General features: G+C 44.2%; 1 protein-coding gene across 1 annotated transcript in view; it reads left to right on the top strand.

Moving 5' to 3' along the window:
- LOC309392697 (vomeronasal type-2 receptor 26-like) overlaps positions 1-19,713 on the top strand; it is a gene marked incomplete at both ends in the record, with an annotated part of 115,940 nt that extends 96,227 nt beyond the window's left edge. Inside the window, one exon of the mRNA XM_081954125.1 lies at positions 18,803-19,713. Within this exon, the coding sequence (XP_081810251.1) occupies positions 18,803-19,713 (911 nt within the window). The remainder of the gene's footprint in view (positions 1-18,802) is intronic.
- Between the last annotated feature and the right edge of the window lie 755 nt (positions 19,714-20,468).

Raw genomic sequence — 20,468 nt, 5'->3', positions numbered from 1 at the left:
GTCCACTAGGACTCCAAGATCCCTTTCACAGTTACTACTACTGAGCAAGGTACCACCTATACTGTACCTGTGCATTCCATTTTTGTTGCCTAAATGTAGACCCTTACTCTTTTCACCATTGAATTTCATTTTATTAGATAGTGCCCAATGTTCAAGTTTGTCAAGATCCTTCTGTATCTTAAGTCTATCTTCTGGAGTGTTGGCTATTCCTGCCAGCTTGGTGTCATCTGCAAATTTGATGAGTTCCCCATTTATTCCCTCATCCAAATCATTGATTAAGATGTTGAAGAGTACTGGGCCTAAAACAGAGCCTTGGGGTACTCCAGTGCATACTTCACTCCATGTAGATGCAGTTCCATTGAGGACTACCCGTTGAGTGCGGTTGGTCAGCCAGTTTCGAATCCATCTGGTGGTGATGCTGTCCAACCCACTTTTTTCTACTTTATCTAGTAGTAGGTTATGGTCTACCTTATCAAAAGCCTTACTGAAGTCCAAGTAAACTATATCAACGGCGTTCCTCTGGTCCACTAATTTTGTCACATTATCAAAGAATGCAATAAGAATAGTCTGGCATGATCTGTTTTTAACAAATCCATGTTGGCTTTTGGATATTACTTTGTTTGCTTCTAGGTGTTCCCAAATTCGTTGCTTGATTATTTTTTTCCAGAATCTTTCCTGGTATTGAGGTCAGGCTGATAGGTCTGTAGTTTCCTGGATCTAATTTTTTCCCTTTTTTGAAGATGGGAACCACATCAGCTCTTTTCCAGTCCTCTGGTAGTTCCCCAGTGTTCCAGGATCTCTGAAAGATATAATTCAGTGGTTCTGAGATCTCGTCTGCTAGTTCCTTCAGAACGCTGGGGTGTAATCCATCCGGTCCTGGTGATTTGAACTCGTCTAGGGTAGATAGGTGCTCACTTACCATTTTCTTCCCTATTTCAATTTGTGTTCCTAATCTGATTTTTGGGGTGCTGCTTTTGATAGGTTGGACTGTTTTATCCCTTTGTGTAAAGACAGATGCGAAACATGAGTTAAATAGTTCTGCTTTCTCCCTGTTGCTTGTCACCTTCTTGCCACTTTCTCCTAGCAATGGACCAATTGTTTCCTTAACTTTTTTCTTGTTTTTAACATGTTGGAAGAAGCTTTTTTTGTTAATTTTTACTTTTGTGGCAAGCCTTTCTTCATTGTGAGCCTTAGCTTTCCTCACTTCATCTTTACAGGCTCAGGCTATTTGCTGATATTCTGCCTTAGTTATGTCCCCCTCTTTCCACTTGTTATACTTACCTTTTTTGTCTTTCAGTTTGTCAGATAGTTCTTTATGCAGCCATGCTGGTTTCTTTTGGGAGCTGTTATTTTGAATAACAGCTCCCAAATGAATGAATCATTCCTTGTGATTTGAATCATTCCTTGTGATTCATTGGAGAATTAAAACCAAACATTTCAAAGAAGAGAAGTTTCATATCATGCAACTTTCATCAAAACAATTTCACATGCCCTTAAATCGGGGTGGGTGGGGGGGAGACAATAGTGAATATTTAGGACGTAGGGTAGTAGTGGCAAATATCTTAGAATAATATTGTGATGCAACTATTATAAATTGTTCAGCAATAATTTAACTAAAAGAATTGTGCATACTATATATAAATTGTTACTTCTTAGCAGGAAGGCTAATATTTTTTTCTTTGCATTTTTCCATTTGGCTGAGTTTTTCAGTATTCCAACATACTATTTCTTTTTAATTGGGAATATTGAGTTTCAGTCTCCCATCAGTTAAGAAGACAAGAACTGCAAAGCAGGTGGTTGTGCAAATATCATAAGTATTTTTGGAATGTATGTTTGATGCTACCATTGTGAATTTCTTGTTAAGAACACTTATCAAGTTTTAATATTATGACTGTCTAACTTATTTAGAGGGCGAGTGCTTGCTTGTTGCAGTAATGTACAAATGCCATAAGCAAAATACCTGTTTATTCAGAGGTATATTTCGGCTTAAATTGCTTGATGGCAGTATGCAGAAACTTTAAATTGTATAGCTCACAGCACTAAAGAAACCTTATATAGCAGTGACTACTCTTGAGGGTCCACATTGGCTGTTTCTGCTTCCAAGTGATGCTTTGAAATCTACTGGAACATATTAGGGATTTCTGCACTGAGAAGCAGAAGGATAGACTCTCGCCTTTATGATGGGCTTTTGAGACACTGGAAAGCAGTGGGAACTTTTGCTATTTCTAAGTACTTCCAAGTCCAATAAGAAATTAATTATCTTTCCTTGAGCCTCTTTATGCAGGGACAGGTGCTGATAAAGCCTTCAAAGAAATGTAAACAGTGTGTGTGGGGGGGGGGGTTGTTTCTGTTGTGTAAGATTGGAATATAACTTATTGGCCCTGTATTTTGAGGGTGGAGGGAAGTTGCAGAAGCTGAAATGCGGTTGGGACAGACTGGGGAGTTCTGTTTTCTCCCTTTTACATTTTCAGAGATTATATACAGTATAAAGAGTTAACAGTTGCACCGATTGTACTTTATGTTTGTGTACACAAAACAAAGAACAGATAGTTCAGCACATGTCAGCCTGTCAATCTGAAAATACTCTGAAACAAATAGGTATTGTTTCTGGTGCACATAATTCCAAGCCCAAGATCTTAAGAGGGTGGCCAATCCAAGTAGTTTCCCCTCTACATACACAGTATATTGTATATTATATACTCTACAAAGTGGTTTAAACAACAAAGGCAAGTGTGAGAGAGCACACTATTCTGCAAATAATCTTACTAGCCTTTTGTATGGTGCTTATGTGTAGTGGTGTTAGTAGTAGCACAAAAGAAATTATACTTACAGACTGCATTTTCCTGTAGATTGTGGTATGGATTTATTTTTTTAAGCAACAGGCCAGAACCTGTTCATATTAATAAGTAGGAAATCTGTTGGACATCAAGCTTATTTTAAAAGGCTAATTATGTAGAACTCTTTTTAGTAGTCTGGATTATGGAAGAATTTCAGGAAAATATTAGATAAGACAGAAACAAGCTAAAATAGGGGTGGTGGTGGTGAATCAACTTCTTGTTTATTGCCCATGTTTTGTTACAAACTACTCTAACTGCTGCCTGTTATTTTAGCAATAATGATTACATTGATTATGATATTAACATATAAAGCATGTGATATGGTTCCAGGATCAGAGCTAGTCTATATTTGAATGGCCTGAAGGTGTGTAAACATTCAAGGAAGCTAAAGCTGCAATCTAGGAAAGGCAGTTCTTGGCCCTCTAAGTACTTGGGAAATAGACCACCTGTGAACCATATGTAAAACCCCCCTGATTGCCATATAGAAGAAAATATGAAATAGGCCTGTATAAATCATTTGGTGGGATTTCCAAGCATTGGAAAGTTGTGGGAGGACTTTGGAACATCTGCTTCATTGGCCAGATCTGGAGGAGTGCTCAGAGCCCTGTAAAATAACTTGCCTAGCTTTAGTACAAATGCTAGGACTGCATGGTACTTTGGATTCTGTTCCAAACAAAGTACTGAAGAGAATACAAGACTGTAAATATAGTACCCACCCACAACTCTTTAAAGTAGATATTTCATGAATCCAGGAAAAAGGTGCCGCTGCTTTAAAAAGTACCAAGTAGATGCTGTGGGCTTTGCATTCCTATATATTCAAAAACAGTGCATAGCCCTAACAAACATTATTATTTAATGAATTTAAGTTGTTGCCACTGCTTTGAAGTTAAATTCAGATGTATGGATGCCTCTTTCTTTTCTGTGTAATTTACACCTCTATATTGACTGGGAATGCTGACATCGTCTTGGCCACTTCCTCCCAGTCACATGACTGCAAAGCCACTCCCATCCAGTCACATGACTACCAAGCTACTCCCACAAAGCAGGCCACACCTACAGAAGAGGTTCTAAAAATTTTTGAAACCCACCACTGTTAGCAACCGACAAGGAGGGGATTCTTTCCTAAGAGCTCACAATTCGGTAATAACGGGGGGGGGGGGGGAAACCCTGCACTTTCCACGCCCCATTTTGGCCCTGGAAAGCCTCCTGCCCCAACCTGGAAGCAACCCCCCCCCAAAAAAAAACCTGCAACTGTTTGAAGGCTGAAGGAAGCCTCCAACTGAGCCAGGAAGCACTGGGGGGGGAGGGGGGAGGCCATTCACACTCACTTCCAGCCGGCCGGAGTTTCCTGCACAATGTGACCCCCCCCCCACTGCATACTCATGCGTCCCCTGCCCTGGCCCTCCACAAAGGCCCCAAAACCAGCTGGCCGGCAGGAGGTGCGCCTGCATGTGGATGCTAGTGGAATTGGGCTGGGGTGGCTGGAATGCTGGGAGAGAAAGCTCTGCATGCCACAGGTTCCCCATCACGGCTCTAATCCTTTCAATTCCTTTTCCAGATCAATTATGGATCAGCTTCAGAGGCTCTGAGTGATAAAAGTTGATTCCCCTTTTTCCACCAGATGCTCCCCAAAGAAGGATTCCAGTACCCAGCAATTGTCCAGCTGCTCCTCCACTTCAGATGGACCCTGATTGGCCTCTTTGTTTCAGACACAGAAAAGGGAGAGAATTTCATGAGGATTTTCCCTCCTGTGCTTCTCACGAATGGAATTTGTGTGGTTATATCACAACTGTTCTCAACAACTGGACATACAGCAGCCCTCAGGGATTCCCTCTCTAAGTGGAGACAAGTCAACGTCTTTGTTCACTTCATAGAATTTGATTTCATTTGGGAGAGAATTCTTCCTTTCCATTTAACACTTATGCGTCTCCCAGGACCCATTGAGGGGAAAGTCTGGATCCTCACAACTTTTGCAGTGTATGAAATAGACAAGCGCAGACTTCTCAAATACATCCATAGTATTTGGAACTTTAGTTATCTGCCGAAAGAAAGGCCAAAAGATTCTGTCTTTAAACCCGTTTTATTTGTGGAAGTAAAGTTTCAAGAACATTATTTTCATTGTTCTCTTTCAAAGAATGTCTTTTCCGTCAAAGGCCGCAGAAGATGCACCCAGAAAGCCCCACTGGAGACCCAATGGAAATGGGACAGAAAAGGGTTCATAAATTATTACCAATATTACAGTCTCATGAAGACTCTGGTCCAGGCCATGAATGCTGCATATTCCTCCAGATCGAGGAGGGGAAGGAAGGAGGATGAAAAGATCTTGGGGTCTCCAAGGCTGCAGCCATGGCAGGTATGGGGGTCCCGATATGGATCCATTAATCTTAGATCCTTTGGAGGAGGAATCCAGAGGAGAAGGAGGGGAACCATCTCAACAGATCTGGCCAATTTAACTACTCAGGGAATTAATGGTTCCAAAGAGTAGATACCATGGCATTTTTATATTAAACACTGCTAATTGGAAAATGCTGTATTCTTTTTAAAATAAATACCAGTATTTGTGGGTTTGTGATTAGCCTGGTGGAATTCCACCTTCCTTCCGTCCCCATTGCAGGTGGGTGTAGCGATCATGTTAAAAGTTGCTAGCTGCATCACATTTCTGCTAAGCCGGCACAAAGCTTGCTCAAGGTTTTGCTTTGCAACAATTCTATGCAACATTCTTTGCTTTGCAACATTTCTATGCAACAGTCTTCTGTAACATCTTTTTGTAACATGTGAACAAGCTTGCCCGGTAACACGTATACGTGACAAGTGAACAAAGCCTGCCCAGTAACAAGTGTTTTAACCAATCATGTAATAACACGCTGTAACACAGAAACCTTTTGTATGATTTTAATAAATACCGTCTCAATCGGCCAGCCGGGGTCTTTGGATCTTGCTGAGCTGGTTGATGCGTTGCAACACATCATGGAGTCCGTTCTTCCTTGGCAGTATCAGGCCCGCCTAACCTAGGCGCACCCCAGCTGGGGTCCCATAGCCGAGCTCAGTCAGGCTCACCTCTGCAGGGGTTTTGATGCCTAGCTCCGGCTCACCTTTGCAAGGGTCCACACTCAAAGCAGACGAGGTCACCGTGTGGCAGCCAGCCACACATTCACTCACAACTGGTGACCCCGACGTGCCGAATTGCCTTTCGGACGTCTCACGCCGAGTCCCGTGTCTACGTGTTCGGCGCCTTGATTCTCATCTTACGCACCTGGCGGGCAAGCGCTTCGTAAGTATGAGCTCCTCACATTCAAAGTCTCATTCAGGTTAGGAATGAACTTTCACTTTTAATCGAGAAGGCCTATAATTTGCAAAAAATTAATGGCAATACTATCCTCTTTCTAAAGTTTCTTTAAGTAAATTTTTCTAGTACTTAGAAAAACAATGTCCGGCTTATTTGGCAAAGGCTCCATAAAAATGTCTATGTGGAAGATTGGGATTTATTTCCACAAGACACAAAGAGCCCCTGCAAAAGTGTTATCTATCAAGTAAAAATTCTCTCTTCAAAATTATTTTCAATTGGCCTTTCAACTCCTCATGGAGATGTTAATTTTTCAGCTCCTCCATGGTTAGAGGAACAATTAGCAAAAGAGGAGGGGAATAAACATATGTTTTCTGCCTCTCCACCTAAATTTATTCCACAAGATCATAAAGTAATTAGTTTAAAGGATTGCCCTGCTTCGCAAGAAAAGTTTGACTTTGTATGTCTGCCTCTTATTCCCCCCCTTCTTTTCTTTTGAAAGAGTTTCTGCTGGTTTATGTTTCCTCTCCCCCCACCTCCCCCTCTCCGGGATGTCTGTTGTTTCCCCCCACACACACACACTTTTCCCTCTTTAAAAAGACTCTGTGTCGGCTTTTGCTTGCTGCTCCCCCCACACACACCTCCTCCCTTTTTTTTTTTTTTTTGAAAGAGCCTGTATCGGTTTAATATATTGCAGGCTCAAATGGAATTGTTGAGATATGATTAAAGTGTGTCAGGACATAAGAATATCTTCTCATAAAACTAATTTATTAGCAGCTGCTTTATTACAAGGCAGCAAACCTCAAGGAAAGTGTTATTTTAAAAGGGAGTATAAAAATCCAAGGAGGGGCATGTCTGTAACAACTCGCCCTCTCTTTCATCAGGGATCAAAACCCTAGTATGGATTGTAAATTGCCTTGGAAAAAAGATACAACTCTCGCTTTCCCTTTCCTGACTTTTGCTTTTGCAATCCTCCCCCGCTGTGCATTTAATTTCCTTTGACTTACCGTTCTTTGCATCTGTAATGATAGTGTGTAAAAATTAATGTGGCAAAAGAAATGTAACTATAGGTGTGAATAGGTGTGTATGTAGTCAGTATTGGATACTTGAAATGTAAGGTGTGTTGGCTGAAAAAGCAGAGCGTGTTGTGTTAAAAGAGCCTGTCATTTTAACAAAACATTTTTTCCTTTCCTTTTACCCCCCCTCTTTGCCTCTGGTGAGAAGGCAGGAGGAAGGGGGGGCTGTGTTCTTTTCACCATTTTTTTTCCTCTCCTCTCCCTGCGAGCATCAGCAAGGCGGGGTTAAGGGTGATATCTGATGCCTGCATATTTCAGAGTATACTCAAACTATCTTAATTGCTTGTTTTATTTTTGAAGCTGTGTTTTTTCTCTTTTATGTTTTTATGTTTGCGCGCACTTTGTATGTTTAACAGATGTCACGTCTGTTTGTTTAATTGTTTATCAGTAGCACTGGTTGCTGTCCCTTTTAGAATTTTAACAGAGATGACCTAAAAAATACAAAATGCAGTCAGAAAGAATGAATAACATTTTTGCTAGAATCCAGATCAGTTTCACACGGACATTTAGAGGGACGATATTGGAGCCAGAATAAGGTTACTTTGTATATAGATGGGAAGAGAATGTTGTAAAAGGCATCTGACCTAAACGTGGGAAAAAGATGTGCTTTGTTGAAAGGTACTGGAGATGTTGCAGAAACAAAAGAGAGGAAATAGGCAAGTTGATAAGGACAGTTGAAGCTTGGCAGTTGGTGAGGTCATTTTGAGACCGAATCAATGTGCATTTTGTACAAGCAACAAGAAAGGATTTCAGAAAGTGAAAGAAAGTTAGAGATATGTTTTTGTAAGGATTTCAGTAAGTGAAAGAAAGTTAGAGATATGTTTTTTCAGAAAGTCAGAGATATGTTTTTTCAGAAAGTCACAGCTATGAATATGTGAGGACTTGTGTATGTGAGGACTTGTGAACTCTGGCATATGGATGATTCAATACCTTTTTTTTTTGCCCCAAGGAAATATTTCCATGGATATTTATTCAGGATTTATTATGGCACCCCGCAAAGGGGTGTGACCCAGCCATGTAAAACAAACTCAATCTTTGTTTTTTTACTTTCAATCACTTGAATTTTTTCACTTTCTAATTTGACCACTTATCAGAGGCATTTTCAACAAAAAACAAGTTTGCCTCTCCCTCTGGTATATTTTTACTGTTTTACCAGACAAAACACCGATTCCTTTAATTACTTGGGGATATATATGGAAAATTTGCTTTTTACATGTTTAATCCCAAAACCTAAACTTTACATTTTAGAATGGTTACATCTAGCACATACACCTCATAATTCACTCACACCCAGAGCAGCCCAAATAGCTTTACTCATTGAAAAAGCACGAAGAAGAACCCGTGCCTTAATGGGAATGGATTTTGTTACGCTTTACCTCCCTTTCAAGTTATCTCAATGGGAACCTCTTTTTCAAAATTCTATCCTTCTCCAAGATGCACTCACGGAATGGCCTGGTCAAATTTCATGTCATTTGCCAGCTGACCCAAGGCTACAAGTTATTAAGACCATTCCGATACAATTTTTTACACCAATAACATCACAACCCATTAAAGATGCGTTAACCGTATTCACAGATGGGTCCAAAAATCATGGTGCATGTACTTGGAATACACAACAGATATGGCATAAGAAATTGACTAATACACAAACATCTGCACAACAGGCTGAATTGGCAGCTTTTATTCTGGCTTTGGAATTATTTTCTTCCGAACCTCTAAATATCATCACAGACAGTCTGTATGTTGCTCAATTAACTTTACACATTTTTGATGCCTATATCTCACCCTCTTTAACACCTTCCCTTTTGATGTTGTTTACACAATTGCAAAAAGTACTACACGCAAGGACTAAACCTTTGTTTGTAGCACACATTCGTAGTCATCAGCATCTGCCTGGGTTCCTATCTGAAGGAACTCACATGGCAGACGAGGCCTGCAAAATGATGCCTCTAACTATTGTTTCACCTCAGCCTGCCCCATTAACAGCAGGTGAAAGTCACACCTTTTTTCATCAAAACAAAAAAGCCTTGATGAAGCAATTTGGCATATCAATGGCAGAAGCAACTGCCATTATTCAACAATGCCCGACCTGTAGTCTCCAGGCTGCTGCTATCCCACAGGGCGTGAACCCCAGGGGTACCTCGGCCTGTGAGACATGGCAAATGGATGTCACTCAATATTCTCCCTTTGCCCCATGGAAATACCTTCACGTTTCTGTGGACACTTTTTCGGGTTTTATTATGGTGACCCCGCAACGGGGTGAGAATACCAAGCAAACAATTAATCACTGCATTCGATCTTTCGCAACATTGGGGTGTCCAAAAATTTTAAAAACTGATAATGGTCCTGCTTATACCTCCTCTGCTTTTGCTGAATTTTGTTATAGGTGGTCCATTATTCACAAATTTGGAATTCCTTTTAATTCAAAAGGACAAGCAATTGTAGAACGAGCAAATAAAACCTTGAAATTAGCTCTTGATCGGCATATGGGGTCAAAAGGGTTACACCCCCCCCCCAATCTCCCGATGTTGCAAAACATTCTAAATACTTGTCTTTATACTATCAACTTTCTTAACCTTACTGGCACACCTGCTTCCTCTGCAGCCTCTCGTCACTTTTCTAAACCTCCTCTCCCTGCCTCCCGACCTCTTGTTTACTACAGGCAATTGCCGGATCCACACTGGAAAGGTCCGGCACAATTGATTACTTGGGGAAAAGGCTACGCAGCGGTACAAATTGATGACAAGACTCTCTGGGTTCCTGCTCGTTGTGTTCGTCCGTATCACCGCATACCAGAAGAAGATCAAGATGACCCTGCCTTTTCTTCTCCCCCTGACATATCACTCCTTTTTCTTTAAACTCTTTCTCTCATTGTTATCTTATGCCTCTGCTCGATTTGTTGCTCACCCTCAGGTGATTTTTGCACCTCTTGACACTCATGTGACTTTTGTGTTCAAAGACACTCTTCTCACTGATTGCCCCTATGCCTTGCAGCATCAGGGCAAATTTCTTTTCCCTTCTTTAAAACCTTTGATATTAATTCAATACTTATATCATGACTCTTGTCAAGTTCGTCTTTCCTTACACGTAACTCCTCAAACTATTGGCTCCTACTCGTGCATTGGATTTTTGTCCAATAACACCTATTTTAACCAAACTGTTTATCTCTATTCAACACCCTCTGTGGTTTATCCTCCATTATCCTCAATTTTTCTTTCTTGGATGACTCTTGTCCGCACCTCTCCTTACCCCTCTTCAAGAACTTTGCTTCGCCATTTTTCATGCTGTTTTCCAGAGCCATGCGATGTGAATACTTGTTTGTGGAAAGCCAAAGAAATTCCAGACTATGCACTAGGAGTAAGCGAGCCTCTCCCAGGAGCAAGGATTCGCCGAAACGCACCGGACTTTCCAAAATACAATTCCCTCATACGAACACACCAGGTACGCTACACCTTCATACAAGGAGTGCCATATGCTCCCACCATGTCCTGTCGACAATGATCTCCTATCAAGAAAAAAGGTACTTTTTGGCGATGGTTTTTTAACAACACATGGCTTCCTGAAGATTCAGAACATTATTTACAAACATTTCATTTCCGTACTACTCAATTGACTGTCAAAAACCCTAAGGCAGTAGATTTGGGACCATATCAGTGTGAAATTACCAAAATAGTTAAAGGACTTGCCACTTCTGCCAGATTGACTTTATTGTTGTTCCAGAAACAATCCACTCATTTCTCACGAATTCGGCGTGCTGCACCACTTAACAATCAAAGTTGTAGCGATTGCATCACCACCACAATACACAATGGCAAGGTCTCTAAGACATTGATATATCATACCATCAAACCTGAACATTGTCAAATTACTAATCCATCAACTTGTAGAGTCAATAATACTGTATATCACATGTGTACCCTTAACAACAAGATTCAATGTTACAACCCAAAAGAAGCGAAAACTGTTACTACATATGTGATGTCCATTTACACCATTGAATGCGGTAGAAAAGAATTACTCAACAAAACTGAGTTTAAATCCCTCAACACGCAAGTCCGCCTCAGTTTTGACGCTTGTTTAGCAATCAATCGCAATTGTTGGAAATCAACTTGTGGGACATTACAATGGGAAAGGAGTCTCATGCTTGAACGAAAATACATGTGCTACAATAACAAAGGGACTTGCTCCGAACGGGACACTTACAGCTTTTGCCCATATTGGTGCTGTGTCAGCATGTGGTCTGGGGATCCACCTGGTGGAAACCATAAATGCAAGTTGGAAACGGGCATAGCCAACAGCAAGTGTCCAAGAAATTCGTGCAACCCAATTACCATAACTTGCACACCTACTAAAACATGGGAAGTAGAATATGGCTTGGCCATAGAAGCAAGTGGTAGAGACCCACACATTGCGTTGCGCTGGACAGTAACCAAGCAAACTAAGCAATTGCGAACAACTAAAGGACTTTTTTGGTCATTTTATCAGGAAATTGAGAAATTGAATATCCCCGAAATACCACAACATGTTACTAACACTTTTGTCCAACTAGCAGAGGACATTGCTAACACATTGAATGTTACTAATTGTTTTGTATGTGGGGGAACCAACATGGGGGAAAAATGGCCCTGGGAAGCCCAAGAACTGACGGCCCTGCCACATGGGCTGAAGATGGTATGTATGGATACCGCAACTATGGTATTTTACCCAAATTCCCAGGTTTAAAAGCTGTTTTTATATTTGTTGCAATGATTGCTATGGGATGTATACTATTACCTTGCTTATTGCCTATTTTTGTATTCATGATTAAGCGTAGTTTGAATGCCATTGCTGAAGCAAAAACTACTGCACAAATTAATATGATGCTTGAGAATAATGCGTATAGGTTGATACCAACAGATGAAAGTAAGCAACCCTTGCTACATTTCTCCCCGGATAATGATTCAGAAGATGACGCTGAAAGAATGGTAGGTGCGGACACAGGAAGCCTGGGGTCGGAGGGCAACACGCGACCTGAAATAGCACTCACCTCCATGGACGTAAAAGCTCCATGGTTTCAGCCTTAATAAAGTTAAAACAGAGGAGATGTAGCGATCATGTTAAAAGTTGCTAGCTGCATCACATTTCTGCTAAGCCAGCACAAAGCTTGCTCAAGGTTTTGCTTTGCAACAATTCTATGCAACATTCTTTGCTTTGCAACATTTCTATGCAACAGTCTTCTGTAACATCTTTTTGTAACATGTGAACAAGCTTGCCCGGTAACACGTATACGTGACAAGTGAACAAAGCCTGCCCAGTAACAAGTGTTTTAACCAATCATGTAATAACACGCTGTAACACAGAAACCTTTTGTATGATTTTAATAAATACCGTCTCAATCGGCCAGCCGGGGTCTTTGGATCTTGCTGAGCTGGTTGATGCGTTGCAACACATCATGGAGTCCGTTCTTCCTTGGCAGTATCAGGCCCGCCTAACCTAGGCGCACCCCAGCTGGGGTCCCATAGCCGAGCTCAGTCAGGCTCACCTCTGCAGGGGTTTTGATGCCTAGCTCCGGCTCACCTTTGCAAGGGTCCACACTCAAAGCAGACGAGGTCACCGTGTGGCAGCCAGCCACACATTCACTCACAGGTGGGTCTGTGTGCAGCTGGACAGGCAGCTAAGTCCCCCTATTCTCCTCCCATGAAAGGGAGCCTGGCGTGGATCTGGATGCTTTATTGGGAGAAGAGGGCAGGTGAAACTGAAGAGATGCAAATAGTGGAAATCAAATGTAAATATGAGATAGGCAGCATTAACTAACAGCCAGCAAAGAAGCAGCTGTAACCTCTCCAGCGATGCTCCGTGTGAGGGAGGGAGGCCGTCTCCAGATGACCAGGGGTCTCGGTCACAACGGCTGCTTCCGTCTCCTCCAAAGGCTGACAGAAAATGGAGTCTGGCTTCAGACCTTATAGTGAGGCTTATCTGCCCCCGGCCACTAGGTGGGGCTAGAGCAACAACAGCACAACAGTTACTGTATTTTTCAGAATATAAGACTCATCTTTTTCCCTCAAAAAAGAGGCTGAAAATCTGGGTGCGTCTTATACATCGAATACAGCATTTTTTGCCTCCTGAAGCCCCACCCCCTTCACCAAAATGGCCGTGCATACCCTTATGGAGGCTTTCAGAGAGCTCCTGGAGGCTGGGGAGGGCCGTAATGAGCAAAAAACGGACCATTTTGCCCCCCCCCACCCCCAGCAACACTCTATAAGCCTCCATAAGGCTATGCCTGCAATTCTATTGACAAAAAACGGGCTTGTTTTTGCGAAAAATGGGCCATTTTTTGCTCATTTCTGCCCCCCCCGAGCACTCTAAAAGCCCCCCAAGGCTATTCATGACTTTTTTAAAAAGGGGGGGGCATTTTCACAAAAACGGGCCTTTTGGGGGAGGTTTGCAGAGTGTAAAAACTTTTTTTTCCCTCCTGGAAAGCTCTTTAACTGGTTGATGAGAATTACATTGATCAAGTGCTTTGCCAGCATAAGCAAAGTCTTAGGTGCTGCAGATTGTCAGTGATTTCCTTCTCCAGCACATTGATAAATACACCTGGAAACATCTACCTACCTACCTACTCTCTCTCTCTCCCTCCCTCCCTACTGTATTTCTTTCTCTATCTCTTTTTTTCTCTCTCTATCCCTCTACCTACCTACCCTCTCTCTCTCTATCCCTACCTACCTACTACATTTCTCTATCTCTATATCTCTCTCTATTTCTCTCTCTCTATATATCCCTTTATCTACCTCCCTACCTAACTTCTCTCTCTCTCCCTACCTACCTACTGTATTTCTTTCTCTTTCTCTTCCTCTACCTACCTACTTTTTTAAAAAAATTGCCTCTTCAAAACCTTGGTGCATTTTATACTCTGGTGCATCTTATACTCCGAAAAATACAGTGCATGTTATGGCATGACAACCTTTATAAATTAGGAGGAGACCCTGAGACCATCTAGCCCAACTCCCTCCTCTCTGCAGGAATCCCAGTTCAAGCTTCTCTGACTGATGGCTGCTCAGTCTTTGCTCTCAGATGATCCATGAAGAGGAGACTGAACTTCTCTGCTTTACTGGCTCAGCTCTAAAACAGCTCATCCTTTTATCATATTTTTTCACTCATTCAGTTAAAATCTCCTCTCTTGTAACTGAATTCATTTTTCCATGTCTGACAGTCTGGAATAATAGAGAGCAGATCTTACACTCGTGTGTAACAGGAGTCAGTTATTGGAAGAGGGTTGTATCCGGTGGTGGGATTCAAATCTTTTTACTCCTGGTTCTGTGGGCATGGCTTGGTGGTCTTGTGACTGGGTGGGTGTGGCTTGGTTGTCATGTGATTGGGTGGGCGTGGCTTGGTGGTAATGTAACTGGGTAGGCGTGGCTTGGTGGTCATGTGATTGGATGAGTGTGGGGGAGGCTCTTTTCACCCTCCCGAGGCTCCTATAAAGCCTCTGGAGCCTGGGGAAGGTGAAAAAAGCATGTAAAATGGGGGGGGGGTCTGTGCCTGTTGTGCACACATGCGCACGGGGGGGTTGCGCATTGCATTATGGGTGCAGCACGCCTGCACACGACCCCCCTGTGCTCCCCCCACTTGTGGCACGCGAGCCAAAAAAGGTTCGCCATCGCTGGACTAGAAGATGACCTCCAAGATCCCTTCCAGCCCTTTCAAGCATTGTTGTGCTTTTTGAAAGAGTCTTTTGAAGCTATGGTTTGTGTCCTTGCTTCCTCTCATTTTCTTTCTTTCTTTCCCTCCCTCCCTCCCTCCATGTATCTATTGATCCATCCATCCAACTATATCTCATTCACTTCCTCCTCCCTCCCTCTCTTTCTTTCTTTCCCTTCCTCCATAACTCCCTCTTTCTTTCTCTCTCTCTCCTTTCCTTTTCCTTTTCTTTCTTTTTCCTTTTCTTTCGTCTCTCTCTTTCTACCCCTTCCTTTCCTCCTTTGAAAGCTAGGAGATCCACCTGAAACAAAAACTCCTTTGGATGAAACCGGCCATTTTACACACCCACACCCCCACACCCACACCCACTCTTCCAACCAGCTCTGCGCCTCGCCTCATTGTTTGATTTTAGTGGTGGGCCGGTGGCCAAAGTCCTTTCCAAGCACCCGGCAGCATCGCTCGCATCCCAGGAAAGCCCGGCTGATTAACTTATTGGGACGCGCTTCGATCGGTGCCTCTTCTGTGCAGGCAAGCTTCTCTCTCTGGAGCAGGCAGAGAAGGGGGACTTGCAGGGATAAGATTGTGAGTTTGTATGTGTGTGTGTGTGTGTGTGTGTGTGTGAGAGAGAGAGAGAGAGAGAGAGTAAGAGCGAGAGAGAGGGGGGAAAGATAAAAGAAAAAGAGAGTGAGAGTGAGGAATCAGAAGCTTTTCAACCTTGTGGGCCACCTGGGAGGAGGTGGGAACGGGGCAAGGGCCTCTCTCCATTTCCTCTGGATCTCCCTCCCTCTTCCTCAAGTTTTTATTTCCTACCATCCATTCTCTCCCCCACTCCTAAGAACAAGGCAGCGCTGCTTTGCCTGGGAGTTTTCTGGGCTCTGGAAGGGGCAGCGGGGGGTTGGGTTCCCCAGAACCTCTTTGGAGAAACATCATTCTGAACTCCACATTGGTGTGTGTGTGCATGGGGTGTCCACTGAGGGGCTTTTAGCCAGAGGTCCCTCTGGCCAGGGGGGGAATTGGAGTGGCTCCGGTGAGCCAGGAGGGACGATTGAAATCTGTTGGCTGACCTGGTCAACCCCTTCCCCTGGCTGGGGCAGGAGAAGAAGATCTGAAAGATCCCAATTCTGCAGCAAGAGGAGTTTCTGCAATGGGGAGGGGGAGGGGGTAGCCCCAGCTTCCAAAGGCCTTTTAGCCATAGTTGCCATCAGAGCAGATGTTGGGGAGGGGGTCAAGGAGGAAATGGGTCCCCTGACTTTCCCTCAGACCCCAAGGAAGGAAGGAAGGAAGGAAGGAAGGAAGGAAGGAAGGAAGGAAGGAAGGAAGGAAGGAAGGAAGGAAGGGGAAGGGAAGGGGAGGGAAAGGAAATGGGAAAGAAGGAAAGGATGAAAAATGGAGGGAATGGGAAGGGAAGGAAAAAGGAAAAGAGAAAGGAAAGGAAAGGGGGAAAAGATGAAGAATGGCTGCTGTTGGAGTGGTCTGGAGCAGCCTGAGGTGGGCATTCGGGAGCAGACCAAGACGAGCAGGAGGCCACGGCAAAGGCAGGCAAACAGGCTGGGCTGAATGGACACGTGGTTGAGGCAAGGGAGCCAAAGAGCAGCTGCAGCTATAACTCTAAGGCACCAGCCAAGGCCTGCGAGGCAAGTAGTGGTGGGGAGAGACGTGGCCAGGCAGAATTTTTACTATCGGTTCACTCGAACCGGGCCGGACCATCTGAATCCCACCACTGGCTGTATCCTCCCTTCCCCAACAATTGAGATTGTTTCAATTGGAAAAGGGGCTCCCAGACTCCTCCTGATCTTCAGCTCTTCTCCTTGTTGTCTTTCCTCAAGGCTAAGAGCAGCTCCTTTGACCTCTTCCTTGGCTTCCTTGTCCTTCCCTGAAGTTCACGTAGATAAAAGGTGTCACTGGTCCATAATGTGGTGCTGTGGATAGTTATGGGGGCAACTCATTGCGCAAATATTCTGCCAATCATGTAGATCAATCAGTCAATCAGTCAATCAGTCAATCAGTCAATCAATCAATCAATCAATCAATCAATCAGAGTAGAGCTGAAAAGGACCTTGGAGGTCTTCTAGTGCTACCCCCTGCTCAAGCAGGAGACCTGATACCATTTCAGACAAGTGACTGTCCAGTCTCTTTTTAAAAACATCCAATGTTGAAGCACCCACAACTTCTGGAGGACAGCTGTTCCACTGGTTAATTGTTGTCACTGTTAGGAAATTTCTCCTGAATTCCATATAGCTTCCAGATGTTACAAGATACTGTAGGTATCCTCTAAGTCCAGTATATTAATTGCCATGTGGCAGGACTCTAAATATTTGCATGAAAAGATGATATGATTCATGATTAATCTGTAATAATGTAGCTTCCTATGAATTACATTACACCAGAAATAATTCACACCCTAGGACAGTGATTGCGAACCTTTTTTTAACGGCATGGCAGAATTGCACGCGTGTGCACTATTGCACGGACCCGCGTGCCCACAACAACGCGTGAGGGAGAGGGAGAGGCTGGCGAAGAAGCCTTGGATTCCCCATTGCAGCGGTTCTTGGGAGAAGGAGGCAAGGGTAGTGGCCGGCGCTCGCTTCACAAGGCTTCTTTGCTAGCTGCCCTTACACACACAGACACACACACACACACACACGCACACACACACACTGCCGTGCAAGGGAGAGGCTGGCGAAGAAGCCTTGGATTCCCCACTGCCGCGGCTCTCGGGGTAAGGAGGCAGGGACATTGGCCGGCGCTCGCTTCGCGTGGCAGCAAGTGATGTGTGTGTGTGTGTGTGTGTGTGTGTGTGTTTGTTTGTGTAAGGGAGGCTACCAAAGAAGCCTTGGGAAGCAAGCGCCCACCAGTAACCCTGCCTCCTTCCCCCGACAGCCGCTGCAATGGGGAATCCAAGGCTTCTTTGCCAGCCTCTCCCTCTCCCTCCCTCTCCGCCACGGCTGCTTTCTTCTCTTTGAGAGCCACCTTGCAAAACGGGGTGTTTTCTGACATTTTGCAAGGCGGCTCTCAAAGAGAAGGAACCAACCACCAGCGCTACTCAGGGAACTCGTCCTGTGGAGTCTGGAGTTCCAGGGGGAAGGAAACTCCGCCGCGGCCCACTCCCCATGTGAGGGGTTCCCCCCATCCACTCACGGCTTCTGCCTCTTGCTCCGCTTCTTTGCCAGCGGTAAGCGGCGCCACGGCCGAGGAGCAGGCAGGTGGCTGGGTGGGAAGCCAGTGGGCTGCTTTGGAGCCTGAAGCCCCACGGAGCTGGCATGAGAGGCATGTGGGCCTGAGTGGAAAGCAGCATCTTCCTCCAGTGGGGGCGGGGGCTCTGCCTTTGCAGAAAGGGAGCGGGTACATGTGCAGCAGCCCCAGGCCGCAGTATCGTCGCTGCCGCCTCTCTCAGCCCCATCACAGCGTCTGCATTTTCACCAAGGGCCCCCCACTGGCCTGGCTAGGCGCTGATCTCAGAAGACTAGCGGGCATAGGGATCCGCTGGTAAGACCATGTGGAAGGTAGGGAAGCATGGCAGGGCCCTGGGGAAGGGGCAGCTAGCTAAGCCACGACTCGCAGTCTTACCTAGCAGGGGTGCAGCTCTTCAGGCAGGCAAGCTGCAGAGTACAGAGTGGGTGGGGTGGGACAAGCGAGCTGTGACCCGGTAACCGGTTGGGGGGCAAAAAGGCCTCCCCTGGCCCTCCGGAAATATAAAAAACCAGCTAGCCGGCATGCGCATGCGAGTTGGAGCTGATGTCTGGTGTGCCACTCAATATGGCTCCGTGTGCCAAGAGGCACGGGTGCCATAGATTCACCATCACAGCCTTAGGACTTTCCTCAACTTCATATACCTAGCTACTTTAAAAAAAGTACATCCTTCTTATGCTTTTTTTAATGAAAAATAAAAGGAACGAAATATTAAAGAAAATTGATTTTTGGCTTCTCAGATGCAGAAAAATGCACCAAATGTCCGGATGACAAATACCCAAATGAGTCCAGAATCCAATGTATCCCTAAAGTTATAACCTTCCTGTCTTATGAAGAACCTCTGGGCATCATCTTGGTCTCCTTTGCCCTGCTCTTGTTCCTAACTACAGGCCTTGTTTTAATCATCTTCATTAAATACAGAGAAACTCCCATTGTCAAAGCCAACAATCGGGACCTCTCCTACATCCTCCTGGTCTCCCTCCTGCTTTGCTTCTTGTCTCCTCTTCTTTTCATTGGTCAACCAAGGAAAGCCACCTGCCTTCTCCGACAAACGCTTTTCAGCCTCATCTTCTCAGTTGCCGTTTCTTCTCTCTTGGCCAAAACCATCACGGTGGTGCTGGCTTTCCTGGCCACAAAACCAGGAAACCGAGTGAAGAGATGGCTGGGGAAGAGCTTGGCCAACTCCATCATCCTTTCTTCTTCTGCTCTCCAAATTATCATCTGCTCCATCTGGCTGGGAGTTTCTCCCCCCTTCCCTGACTCTGACCTCCACTCCCAACCTGGAGAGATCATCCTGCAATGCAACGAAGTGGCCGTTGTCATGTTCTACATCACCCTCAGCTACATGGGCTTCCTGGCTGCCATTTGCTTCACGGTGGCTTTCCTGGCCAGGAATCTGCCTGGGGCCTTCAACGAAGCCAAGCTGATCACCTTCAGCATGCTGGTCTTCTGCAGTGTCTGGGTGACTTTTGTGCCCACCTACCTGAGCACCAAAGGGAAATACATGGTGGCTGTGCAGGTCTTCTCCATCCTGGCCTCCAGTGCTGGTCTGCTGGGCTGCATCTTCATCCCCAAGTGCTACATTATCCTTCTGAGGCCAGACCTGAACACAAAGGAGCAGCTTACAGCCAGAATGAATGTAAAAACATGACATATAATACCATGTTATTTAAAGTATTGCAAACATTACTTTTATTTGAAAAAAGGCATTATTTCCACTGAGATAGTATGCAGGAATCAAAGAAAACCATATATGTATGTTTCCAAATGGGAAATGTTTGAATGACTGGAATTCTTGTATCTCCCTATTTTAGCTTATGACTAGAAGAAATGTGGAAATGTGAGACAGAGGAATTTCAACTCCAAGCTATTCTCCATACATGAGTGGGGCAATGATTTTTATTCAAATAAATAAAGAGTGTCTGGAAGATTGTGAGGAAACTGATTTCTTGGAGGAATGAGAATGCGTTAACAAGATAGAAAGAAAGGGTTAATGCCCTCATTCCTCAATACTTTTTAGGCAAACTGCTGTGGCAATACAACTGATAGTTTCCTTTTATTTAGACGATATCTCTTTCTTGAGGATAGTAACTGTGGGTGAGCATGAACTTGAAGTGTGCTAATTATGAATATTCATGGTTATATCATCTATTAGATATGCCTATTTATGATTATCATTTTGTCCTCCTTTCCAGAAATGTATAAATATGACTGCATCCTTTTGTCTGTGGGAATCTGTCCTGCTGTGTTCTGGAGGGAAATTCCTCCAGTGGACACTGAATCAATAACAACTGCAGTGAGCCTGGATTATTGGTTTTTTGGGTCCTCCTGTGTTTGATTCCACAGAAACTGGTGTCAGGAGTGGGATTCACAATCTTCGAACTGCCACCAGGGACAACAGCTGAG

The sequence above is a fragment of the Natrix helvetica genome, assembly GCF_964273705.1.
Source record: "Natrix helvetica genome assembly, chromosome: 5".
Lineage (NCBI taxonomy): Eukaryota > Metazoa > Chordata > Lepidosauria > Squamata > Natricidae > Natrix > Natrix helvetica.
Note: the sequence above shows the minus strand (reverse complement) of the source record. Positions and strands in the feature narration are given on the sequence as shown.